Source organism: Sorex araneus, chromosome 1, assembly GCF_027595985.1.
Source record: "Sorex araneus isolate mSorAra2 chromosome 1, mSorAra2.pri, whole genome shotgun sequence".
NCBI classification, from domain to species: domain Eukaryota; kingdom Metazoa; phylum Chordata; class Mammalia; order Eulipotyphla; family Soricidae; genus Sorex; species Sorex araneus.
In genome coordinates this window covers 8,631,924-8,644,422 of record NC_073302.1, presented here as the reverse complement: position 1 = coordinate 8,644,422, position 12,499 = coordinate 8,631,924, and the positions used below count along the sequence as shown (strand labels likewise).

The 12,499-nt window shown below is 58.9% G+C and overlaps 1 protein-coding gene across 3 annotated transcripts in view; it reads right to left on the bottom strand.

Moving 5' to 3' along the window:
- DENND1A (DENN domain containing 1A) overlaps positions 1-12,499 on the bottom strand; it is a 549,524-nt gene that overhangs the window by 129,085 nt on the left and 407,940 nt on the right. For all 3 annotated transcript variants that reach the window (XM_055143062.1, XM_055143108.1, XM_055143161.1), the window contains one exon: positions 750-875. In XM_055143062.1, the coding sequence (XP_054999037.1) occupies positions 750-875 (126 nt within the window). The remainder of the gene's footprint in view (positions 1-749; positions 876-12,499) is intronic.

Below are 12,499 nucleotides of genomic sequence, written 5' to 3'. Positions count from 1 at the left end.
GAGGTAGGACAAAGCCAAGAGGCTGAAACCGCACCCCCCCAGACTCCCCCCCATTCTGGGTGGATTCTGTGGCCATTTATGCCAGGACCACCTGCAGAGTAGTTAGTTCCTTGACGAGACAAGGGCAAGTATGACCCAGAGACACACGAAAGAAGCTCGGAATCTCGGAACCAAGCCGCTCGCCGCAGAGATCTCTCCAGACCCGAATTATCTAAAATTTTAGAATCCCAGGAGCACGTGGCCGCGAGAGTGGCCACACGACACCTTATGCGCTTCAGAACAAGCACTACAAAACTAATTGTCTAGCATTGCCTTTTCGGCAGGTTTGAGTGGTGGCGAGAAAATCCCAGATAATAATAGTGGGACTGGTGTCGAAATACCGAATGTCATCAAAATGGAGAGAGAGCACTGTGGAAATTGTCTGCCACACAGGCAGGGGGAGGGTTGGGATCATGGGGATACTGGGGACCTGGGTGGCAGAAAACACGCATCGGTGAAGGGCGGGTGTTTGCCCGAAACTCGAACATGAAAGCTTTGTAACTGTGACGGGCCGGCGCTGTACTCAGCATCGGGGCGACCGTCTAGGCAGATCCATGAGCCCCATGAGGCGGCCCCTGCGGCCCCCCTCCACATGTCCACGCACCCGCACAACCTCCTCTCAACGACGAATCTGACTCCAGATGAGTCCCGGGCTGCTGGGAGGCTCCCGGCTGCCCCGCACGGCCTTGGCCCAGAGAGAGGCTACTCACCGGCTCGATTTTCAGCGCGTTGCGGTAGCTCCCAAAGAAAGCGGCCTGGGCCTTGAGGAACGCTCGGGCCACGCCGTCCCCCGTGGTCGTGGACACCTTCTTCAGACGGTTCTTCAGCGACGAGATCTGGGATGGAGAGAAAGGAGACCCGGGTGAGGGCAGCCTGGACGCCCACAGAGCTCGGAGGGGGCCCTGGAGGGGGATTTGGAGGACGCAGGCGGCACTCGGGCAGGCCTGGGAGAGCTCAGCGGCGGTTGAGCCCTCGAGCCCGTCTCTGGCACACACACAAACAGGGCTGAAGGGACAGGGCAGTGCACACTGTCCAACCACGCACTCGGCCAACCAGGTTCGATTCCTGGTGCCCTGGGGGCTTCCCCGGAGCTTTGCCGGCAGTGACCCCCGAGTTCTGAGCGGGGCTGGCTGTGCCCCCCAGACCAGACAAACCTCCCAGGCAGCCTGTGAGCCCGGAAGCGCTCTCATCCACGGTTCTGATTTTAACTCCTCCACCCGTCCCGCGAGGCAGGGTGGACGGTCCCTGCCGACGGGGCAGGAGGCGGGCGGAAGGGGGTAGGTCCCACGTCCAGGAAGAAAGAAACCCAGCGAGCGGGCCACGTCGTCAGGGGTCTGAATCCAAGCCCAGGATTCAGAGCTCAAACAGCACCGGGGATTTTCAGTTCCAATTTCATTTCCTCTTTGAATTAAATATCAGGAATCTGTGGCGCACCCCGCCTTCGCCCTGCGAGTTCACACACCGAGTGCGTGCAATCGCACACCGCCAGCCTCGCCGTCTGAGGAAGAGCAGCCGCCTGCGTGCACACAGGCACCAGCGAAAGTGAAGCAGAGGAGAGCAGGGGCGGGGTGGGGGGGGAGGGCTGTTGGAGGGAGACGCAGGGGGGTGGGAAGGGGAGCTGTGTGCAGAGGGAGGTCTCGCGCTCTTACACAGGGTCCGAGAATGGGCTGCAGGGCTCACCTAGGAGTGCCCCGTGGTCAAAGCAGAAGGGAAGCAGGAGGGGCTGGGTGGTTTCTGGGGTCCGACCATCGCACAAGAGCTGCACGGGAGGGCAGTGAGGAGGAAACGCCCCCTAGGATCTCCGGGTGGGGACGGTCCCAGCACACAGGCTGCTGCGAGGGCCTCTGGCCTCTGGGGCCGCTGGGAACCTGCCCATCCACTATTTCCTGTGCCCGAGGCAGGCCTGCCGGGTGCACCATTCACCCTCCCAAACTCCCCCATCCCCCGCCCCCACCCCGCAACCATGGCCCCCGGTGACGAGTGTGCAAGGGGGTGGTTCAGATCCACCCCCACACTCGCCAAGGTCACCCCGCGCCTGTGGCTCTGCAGGGCGGAGAGCAGACTGCGACAGGCCCCCTGGAACCCGAGGCCCAGCATGGAGCCGAACTCCAGAGCGGTGGGTGACGCTGCCCTGGGCCAGGCTTGGTGGCACAGGTCACGGCAGGCTGCCCGGAGGCCAGAGGGCTGGGCCCAAGCTCCTCAGGACGGGCAGAAGCAGACGGAGGGGAGGGAGGGCCCGTGTGCACAGGTGGGAAACGGCACGTGCAGAGACCCCGCGGCCAGACGGGGCTCCGCGGCGAGAGGCCGGGGGACTCTGGCTTCCGGTGAGGCTGGAGAGGAGGCTGAGGCCAGGAGGGCCCGTGGGTGCATGAACCCCTCACCCTGAGAGAAACGGGAAGGGATGTTTGCAGGCAGCAGGGGCGGGCGAGGGAGCCGCCCAGAGACTCCGGGGGGCCGGGGCGCAGGGCTGTCTCAGGGTCCCACAGCATTCTGAGGATGGCTGTCAGGGCCCCATTTAAAGATGAAACAGGGGCTGGAGCGGCAGCACAGCGGGGAGGGCGTTTGCCTCGCACGCCCCCAAGCCGGGTTCAATTCCCAGCATCCCATATGGTTCCCCGAGCACTGCAAGGAGTCATTCCTGAGTGCAGAGCCAGGGGTAAACCCTGTGCATTGCCGAGTATGACCCAACAAAGTAAATAAATAAATAAAATAATAATAGTAATAGTAACAACAACAACAACAATAATAATAATAATAATAATGAGATGAAACAGCTTAAGACTTCAGCAGCCTGGGAATCCTCTGAACATTTTCTTTTTTCCTTTTTTCCCTTTTGGGTCACACCTGGCCATGCACAGGGGTTCCTCCTGGCTCTGCACTCAGGAACGACTCCTGGCACTCCTTCACTAAGCTGGAAGGTCACAGCACAGTGTGTGTATGGGGGGGGAAGCCCCCAGTGCCCAGTGAGTGCTTTATGGGGCCTGGGGCCAGGAATTCATGCCCATGGCCAATAGTGGACCGTGTTTGGGGGCCAGTGACAACGCCCCAGTCCTAGGGCAGGCAGGAGGGACTGCCTTCGTAAGTCAGAAGTGGTGACCGGAACGGGCACAAGGTGGGCAACGACCCCACCTCTGCTCCGAGGCCCAGAAAAATAACTTTCTCCCGGGGGTCCTTTGGCGTCAACCTTTGGGCGTCCAGGACAGGTCTGCTGTGAGAAGCTGTCCCAGTCCGCACGCTCTCTGCACTCTGCTGTCCCCCCAGGGAGGACCGACGAGACACCCCCCCACCCCCCAGCATCTGGGACCCTATGGTGGGACTTCCTGCGCCAACCAGCACGAGGAGCAGGAAACTGGCTTAATCTGGGCATTCAACACGCCGCCTGCTCCGGCCCTCGCTGACGCTGCCTCCCCGGCAGACTCCGGAGGCCTCGGTGCCGGGTGATTCCTCACTTAACCCCGCCGGCCTTTCCCTTTCACTCGGGAGGTGTTTAATTACCTCGGATTCACAAGCTGCTCCTCAGGTGAGCCGCTCCTAATGGCCTCATTACCATTTTACACAAAGGAGGAGCTGCCGGGTGGGCGCCACTGCGCAGGCACCGGTGTGCCCGGGTGCCCGCCCGCCTGCCCCTCTGGAACCAGCCAGGTGAGCCGGGACCTCGGTGCCCGCCTCTCCCTCCTGCCCCCCAAGACCAGGACCACGCCTGCCCAGCTGCACCGGGCTGCTGTGCTCAGCGCTTCGGGTAACTTGGAACCCGCCAATCCCTGGGGAGCGACTAGGGTAGGTGACGGCCGGGCCGGGAGACCCAGAGGGAAGATTACCCGCAGGTACATCGAACCCGGGACCCTGGCCCAGTGACACTGCGGCTTGGCAGGCAGAATTTGATGGGGGTGGGGGGAGGCAGGGGTGGGCCACGTCCTCCTTCTAGGGGGCAAGCAGAAATCAAGAGACGCAGAGACTCGAGCACAGAGTGGAATCTCTCGTGCTCTCAGGCTCCTCCGGGCCCGGCTTAGTCACTGTGGGACCAGCCAACCCAGAGGGCCCCGACTTACTGGCCCTTTCGCCCCCTTTTCAGAAGGAAAAAAAATCCCTACGAGTCATCTGGAAATCTTTTTTTTTTTTTCTTTTTGGGTCACACCCAGCGATGCTCAGAGATTACTCCTGGCTCTGCACTCAGGAATCACCCCTGGCGGTGCTTGGGGGACCATATGGGATGCTGGGAATCAAACCCGGGTCGGCCTCGTGCAAGGCAAACGCCCTCCCCGCTGTGCTACCGCTCCAGCCCCACCTGGAAATCCTTAAGGATAAGAACACAAAGCGCCCACCCACGTCCCCCAGGCCACTGCCGCCGCCCGGGGCCGTCCCTACCAACGCCCCAAACAGATTCTGAATTTGGCCTCTCCTCTCCATGCCCCGGTCTGGTTATGGCTCAGCCTCCGAGGGGCCCCCTCCTCAGGTCCTTTACATGACACTCCCCACCCCCGTGCCCATCATTCCTGCAGCGAGAAAAACCTCCCAGCTCCCCTGAGTGGCCTGGGCCGCCCTCGAGGCCACAGCTGCCGTGAAACAGCTTTTCCAGAAGCAGCCGCTGTGCTACGGCCCGCGCACGTGCCAACAGCGCCAGAGCAGGCGCCCGTCAGCGGGGCCCGTCCTCTGGGTAACGTGGTGCCTGGGAGAAGGGACGTGGGGCTTTTCCATGATGTGCCAGGAGAGGGAGGCCCCAGGACACTGCCAGGCCGGGGTAAAGGCAGGTCGCAACACTCTCGGCATGGCTTGAGTCCTTTCTGAAGAACACGCGCGCGCGCGTGTGTGTGTGTGTGTGTGTGCGTGCGTGCGTGCGTGCGTGCGTGTGTGTGGACGGCCCAGGGAGGGACACAGCTCTCCCCACCCTACAGGCTTAGGATTGCTTAGGATTGTTGACCCTTGACCCAAACAAAACAACCCAAGCGTGTGCAGCTTGCATGACCAAACGTTCGGATGAGCATGTTTCCTCCGACAGTTCAAGCTCAACAATGCTCCTGAGAGGGAATCCCCAGGTCGAGTCCTCTTGATCCCTCCCCTGACCCCCGGCCAGGGATAAGGATGTCCTGGCTGGGTCCCCCCAGAATGTGGGCTGGAGTCTTCAGGGAGCACTGACCAGTCTTCCCTCCAGGGGTCCAATGCTGGGCCCCAGGGGAGTCGCCCTGCGGGAGGGGCTGACTGTTCAGGGTTTCTGTGTCATGCAGAGCATTTCCAGGGCCGCACATCTGTGCTGGAGGAAACCCCTGGGCCACGCCCTCCAGTGCCCAAGGGAGTCCGAGGAACCTGGTCCCGCGCGGGCAGGGCTGGGGTTGGGGCAGACGCCCACCCGTTCCCTTTCGCAGAAAGCCGGGCTCAGCCCTAACAGCCGAACCGAACCAGTTGGAACCGTGCGTTGGCTGCAGAGCTACAGACACACTGAGTCAGACTGACCCTGGCCTCACCCGCTGCTGAGTGCAGAGCCCGAGTCTAGGGGGGCAGCCTGGCGTCCCGCCGTGCACCCTGTCCTGAGCGCCAGTCCCCTCTGCGGTGAAGGGAGACATCTGCAAGGACATACACTGTGAGGGAGGAAACAGAACGCACTGGCGTGGCCACAGGGTATCCGGGCCGGCCCCGCCTTCCCTTTGCACTTGGGGACTGGTCTCTCGCCTGCCCTCGTCTCATTCCCCCCTCGCACTGAACCCCCTTCCTGGCAGCTGCTCCTGCCAGTTTCGTCTTCTAAAACGTGGCGTGGGCTCCGCATGGCTCGCAGAAGCCCCCTGGTCTTCCACACAACACTCGGGTTTTCTTACACCCCCCAAGCCCCTGAGTGAAGTTGGATTCCTCACTTGGACCCCCCGGCCCCCAGCGCTGTGGACACAGAGGCCAGCCAGGCTAGGGTACCTTCCTCAGGGCTGCAGTCCTACGCTCCAGCCTCTGGGGACGCAGAATCTCATGCCCACCTGGGGGTCCCTCTGGCCTGTGCCTCGCTCCTCTGCATGGTCCAGCTGGCCTGTCTGAACCAGCAAAGCGGGCTGTGCGAGCAGGTGAGCGGGTGCCCTGTCTGTTCCCCAGTTCAGTGGGATTCCATTTCAACTGGTTTCGATCCTCATATGGGGGGGAGGGGGAGACACTATTATTTTATATGGCCCAGGGTCCTGCAGTCCTGCATCAACCATGGTGTCACACACACACACACACACACACACACACACACACACACACACACACACACACAGGTCATGGCTCCCCTATTTGTCGTGCCAGCTCCCAGCACTTGAAAACTGTGGGGTAGGGGTGAGGGGGGGTTGCTATGCCACGCGGGGCCACGTTAGTGAGTGAAATGTGGGAACGTGAAAAATCTGTCCTAAGGTAAACTCACGGTTCGCTGGACATTGATGCTTGACTCGGAGGCCTATTTTACAGACCCGGCGTTGTGCAAAAAATTTCTAAGGTAAGGGCCAGAGAGATACCCCAGGGGTTAAGGCGCTGGCCAGCGAGGTGTGATCCTGGGCAATGCAAATAAAACCCAACCCCTTGCCCCTCCCCCCTGCCCCAACACCACTGGAAGCAATCCCTGAGCACCATCGGGTGTGACCCCCGAGGGAACGATCTCTGGAAAGCAAAGGGACTGCGGTAGAAAGAGTTTAAGAAGCCCTGCTTCAACAGTCCCTTTCCTGGGCGGCAGGGAATGACGCGCCGTCGCAGTGACTGTTTGCTCTGTCCTAACGGGCGGGCGAGGCCCACGGCTGGGCCTCAGAGCAGAAGCCCCGTCTCGGCTTCAACTGCTCGGGGTCACAGCCGAGGCCCCGCAGAGAGGGGGGCGATGCAACTGCTCCCTCCTTCCCCCTTTAAGAAACCAGCCCCCAAGAACTAAGGCAAACTGATGCCTCTTCCCCTGAATAAAGGAGCCGTCGAGGCCTGGCTACATCTCCCCGGGCACTCTCTGGGCATGGGGAGGGCCGAAGGGGCCCTGGGGGAGGGCTGAAGGGGCCCTGGCCTCCTTCCCCCTCTCCCCCGCTCGGGGACATGGACACCGAGACTCACTCTGGCCCCTTTCACACGGGCCCACAACTGGGCAGGGGACTGGGCTGCCTGCCGCCAGAGTCCTCTTCTGCACTTGACACACAGGGACGAGACCCGTGTCCCCTCCCCTGGCCCCCCCCCCCCCCAATGCCATGGGGCAGGGAGGTTGGAGGCCAGAGGCCGCCCCAGCCCGCCTTCTGCCCGAGTCCCCATGACTCCACTCCACGCGCACCACTGCCAGGACTTCTGAGAGGGCAGACTCGGTTTGTCCATGATCCTGGTTTATTTTTTTTCCACCCCCGACTTCATGGCTCTCCATGACTGCTTCCTCCCATCCCCTGCTTTTCTGTTTCTTTCCCGAGAACATGGTTGTCCCTTGACCTCGCCTGGCTTTAATTGCTGCTTCTGCATCCCATTTCCCCCTCGCGGCTCCTGGCTCTCCGTGGGGGAGAGGGCACTGGGCTAGTTATGCGGAGCCCCGAGCCGGAGCCGGCCGTGACCTGAGGGGCCCCCAGGTCTCCGCTCCCGCGGCCGCTCCTGACATCTCGCGGGCTGTGGCTCCGTCAGAAAGTTGGAGGCACGCACTGCCATTCTAAGCAGCCTCTCGGCAGACAAAAGGGTCCATTTTCATTATGTGAATGTCTGTCTCACCGGGCACGACAGCGGCCGCGCCGGACACCCCAAGGACAGACACCAAATCCTTGGGACAACATTGCTGGAGCGAAAGAAGTGCCGTTTTTTAAAACAAAAAGGCCAGTTTCGACTTGTGCCAGATAAAAGTCAGGCGGACTCGCCGGCCCCATGCTACAGTCCCGCTCTCTCCCAGGATGGCTCGACCGAGTCACTGGACATTTCAAACTTGCAAAGACTTTCGCGCTTTTTTCTACTTGCAAGCCTCATATTCCTACAAACACTTGTTACTATTATTATTATTATTGTTATTGGCCCAGTGGAAGTAGATCTTGTCTTTGTTTTCCCTATAAAACAATTTAGCTTTCACACACGCACACTTTCACACACACACAAAATTAATACAGCTGAAAATCCTGCCCAAGCTAAATAAAGGAGGCTACAGATCTGAGCTTAAAGTAAATGTGTATTTAGATTATTAGGTGGTCATTCAATAAAAAGATTATTTCTAACCAAATATGTGCATGCACGAATCCTTCTATATGTATGTATCCAGGGAGCGTTTTCAAAGAAGGGTTTTTTCCCCCCCATACTTCTGGCAGTTTAGGTTTAAAGGTCAGATTTAAACTATCACCATGTTTCACAATGCAATCTGTGCAGTGCCGCGTAATGAAATGGTTCAGTAACGGTGCTCGTGGAAATTCTTTTAATTAGGTCTAAGGCTTTTCAGTTGTCAACATGAATAAACCAAGAACCATTCTCTTGCAAACACAATGCACAAAATAAAAATGGTAAGTTATCACCGAAGGGGGAAAAAAAAATAGACATGCGCCTGCAAAAGGAAAGTTAGACAGGTTTTTCAAAAATACATCCACCATCAACTAAAGAAAAAAAGAAAAATTCCAAACCCCCAACATCTTTCGGCAACAAAATGGGTTGCAAATGAAAAAGAAAGGGGGTTTAAGTCTAATGAGCGGGGATGCTGATGCCTGCTTCTAATGAACAGTATTTGGGGGAAGACGAAAGTGGATCAGAAGCCAAAATGTTTAGCAAAGACTCACGAGACATTTTCGTGGGGCGTGAAAGCCACTTCCCCCTTTAGCCGTCGTGATTAATACTGCGACAGGCCAGCAGGATTTCACGGAGACATCTGAATGTCCAATTCGGACGCCTGCACATTGATTGTTATCTCTTCAAAATGCACATCTGGCCTCAGCCCCGGGAACCGAGGCAATGGCAGGAACATTATTCAGACTCCTGTTTTCCAAGGCGGCGGCCACCAAACCAGCTTAAATTTCGCAGGGCAGCAATGCGGGAAGGTGGTCTGGGGAAGGGTGGGCCTGGGTGGGCCGCACTGTCCCTGCACTACCAGGAAAGGCAAAATGGAATAAACGGCTCCCACTCCCCCACCCCCAGCCCAGAGTTCAGACTTAGATGGACACATAGGTGCTGGCTTGAGCCCTGGGGTGCACTGAGGCTGCTCGGACGAGGCAGGCCATGCACAAGGAGAATAACCCCATGCCCCAATGGATCGACCACACTCAGGCTTGGCTAAGGCCTGTCTAGCAAATGTGGAGCATGAGCTTCCCTCAGGATTCAGACGGCCCTGAGTTCACATCCCGATTCGGCGAAGGGCTAACGCGAGCTGGAGGCCCTTAGGGGTGTTCTTCACCTCTTCATCTATAAGGAAGGGCTCAGGGGGCCTTGCTCCACCCCCCCCCCCCCGGCAGAATTGTTAGGTAGATGCAATATCAAGATCTCTGAAGTTTCTAGCACGCTTCCTGGCACACAGTCGGGGCCTAATAGGTGGTAATTATGAGCTGGAGTCACAAGCCTGACTCCAGAGCCAACACCACGCGGGCCGTTACGTTCGCAACGCCAAGAACCAGGGGCTCCCAGGAACGTCGTCTTGGGCGTCCATTACTGAGATGCCACTCATTATGCTAAGCCAAGCGGGTTGACTTTGTGACCCAAACCCGGGGTGGATTTGGGATTTAATGAAGTGCTCGGTGTTTAAGAAGATGAAAGCGGGGGATTTGTCTCAGCAACAATCCCGGGCTCTGTGGACAGAGATGCCACAGGCTCGGGGACTAGGGCTGGTCCCGACCCACAGAGACCCCACCTCCTGGCCACCTCCACGCCAGGGAGCTCCCACGGGGGGATCTGGACATCGCCACCTCCTCAGGGTGCGGGGGGGAGGGGTGCAGGGAGACGGGGGGTGGGGTGGGAAGTGTGTATAATAGATGGCTTCATGGTGTTCCCGCTGCAATGAACAACTTGATCCACTCACGGCTCCAAACACATGATGCATAAAAGAGCTGACAGAAATTCAATTCTTGCAAAGAAAAGCATCTGCTCTCTAGTGGGAACGGCCAAATATTAAGCAGTTTTGAGGCCGGGCAAAGACCGGGTGGAGCGCACTTCATTATCTAGATAGCCCCGGCGCTCAGCAAGCCGGGGATAACCCACCGAAGGGAAGGGGAGCCCGGCTCCCCGCATTAATTACCCGGAGTAAAATGATTCAAGTTAAAGCTTTTGTTACGACAAATATTAAACCCAGCTGTGTTTATGTAGCAGTTGTGAAAAAGCAGGGGTGAGGGGGCGGGGGCGCGGGATGCACGAGCCGCGGCTCTGCCGGTTAATTGAATCCGCTGGTTGGACTTCCTCCACCGCCAGCCAAACATCCTCAAAGATAAAATGTCGCTTTTAAACAGACCTGGGGAAAAAAAAACGGGGAATCAAGAAATTTCGACCAATAAAACACAACTCTTTACGGGTATAAAAGTAGAGTAAAAGGCAGTAATGAAAGGAAGGAAGTCTCTTAAACATTTACTGCATTCCAGAGCCCGCGCTGCGGTTTATTGCTGGGGTCTCTTCTGATGTCCCACCGTGCCCCGCCCCCACGTCTTTAATGAAGCCCCATAAAGCCTCCTAACAGACTCGATTGTTGACAAATCCTACGCGCACACGCAACGCTCACGGAAAGGCCCGGTGGGGCAGGATGCGCCTCCCCTTCCCGCGTGAAACGGGGCGTCGGGGGTGGGTGTGGCCGGGGAAGCGGGGCCACGGCAGAGCCAGGCCGAGGGCTGATGCCTGGAGAGCGTGAGGGGTGGAACCTCAATGCGGCCATTGCATTGAGGAGGCGGATTCTCTCTTTCTCTCTCTCTTTTTTTTTCCTTTTTGGGTCACACCCAGCAATGCTCAGGGGTTCCTCCTGGCTCTGCACTCAGGAACGACTCCTGGCGGTGCTTGGGGGATGCTGGGAATCAAACCTGGGTCGGCTGCTTTCAAGGCAAATGCCCTCCCTGCTGGGCTATTGCTCCATGAGCCTGCAGGGAGAGCCCAGGAGCTTAAGGTGTCGGCCTCGTAAGTGTCAGGTTGAGAGTTCGGGCCTTGGTGCTGCCACATGTATTGAGGTGGCTCTGATGTCACCTCAATGTCTGTCAAGCTCGGTTCTCTGGTGATCCCTGGTGCTGCAGGAGATTTCTGGTTAGCGTGTGTGAGCGCCACACCGACAGGGGCGTGGCTCATGGTGACGGCTGCAACTGAAAGATGGGTGAGCACTGCGGAGAGGAAGTGGAACCTCAACCACGTGTGAGTAACACAGTGACTCCGGGGAGCACTCTGACATCCAGGGAGCACCGTGACCCCAGGGAGCACTCTGATTTCCAGGGAGCACCTCAACCAGAACATGCACAAACCCCGGAACTGAGGAGGAAGCGTGCAAGTACAACTAAAGCAGGGCAGCCCCAGACCCACAGCCTGGGCAAACCCTGGTGAAGACCCCCGCCAAGCAGGTGTGCGACTCCCGGCAGCGAGAGTCGGGGAAGAGCATTCATGGGGGTGAGGACCAGAGCACACATGGCTGGTGCTCCCGGGCTGCAGGTGGGAGCCCTGAGTTCAATCCCCAGCACTGCCTGGTTCCCTGAGCACTGTGGCCCCCCGAAGAAGTGAACAAAGAGAATTCTCCTCAGTAAACTGCTGACCCCCAGCCCGGCAGACTCTAGAGAGGGGGAAGCTTAGGGGGAGACATGGAGGAGGCAGCCACAAGAGGCGGGGGCCGGCCCGAGCGGGTGACCGAGTGAGGGGCAGATGCCCCCGTGCCCCTCACTGGCAGCTCTGCGGGTCGCTCCTCTGCTGGCCTCCCGACCACGGAGCAGAGGTTCTGGCTGGCCGCCGCACGCCCCGGCCCGACACGGTGCTTCCACGCCCACCGTCAGCCTCTGTCTGCGTTTTCCGCTGCTGCCCCCTGGCCGCTCTCCTTCCTTCTCCTGGGCCAGGGACGGCTGCCCAGTCGGCCTCCGAGACCCGCCGAACACATGCTAAGTCAGGAGCCCAAGGATAAGCTCCTTCCTGACCCAGCGGGGGGTCTGCCCAGCTGGGGCACGTGAAACCCCGACTGTACGGGGGCCCCTGTGGATGGGAAGCCAAGTTCCAGTGAAGAGTGTCCAGTCCAGGAGAGGACGTGGAGACCGAGGGCCAGAGGGCACAGGAGGGAGCAAGACTCTTTCCTCTTTCTCTCTCTCTCTCTCTCTCTCTCTCTCTCTCTCTCTCTCTCTCTCTCTCTCTCTCTCTTTCTCTCTCTCTCTCCTTCCTTCTGGGTCACACCCAGCAATGCTCAGGGGTTACTCCTGGCTCTGCACTCAGGAATTACTCCTTGGCAATGCTGGGGGGGGGGGGGACCACATGGGATGCTGGGACTCAAATCCGGGTTGGCTGCATGCAAGGCAAACGCCCTCCCCGCTGTGCTATGGCTCCAGCCCCCGGAGCGAGACTCTTGCCCAGTGGAGAAGAAAGTGCTCCTCTAGGG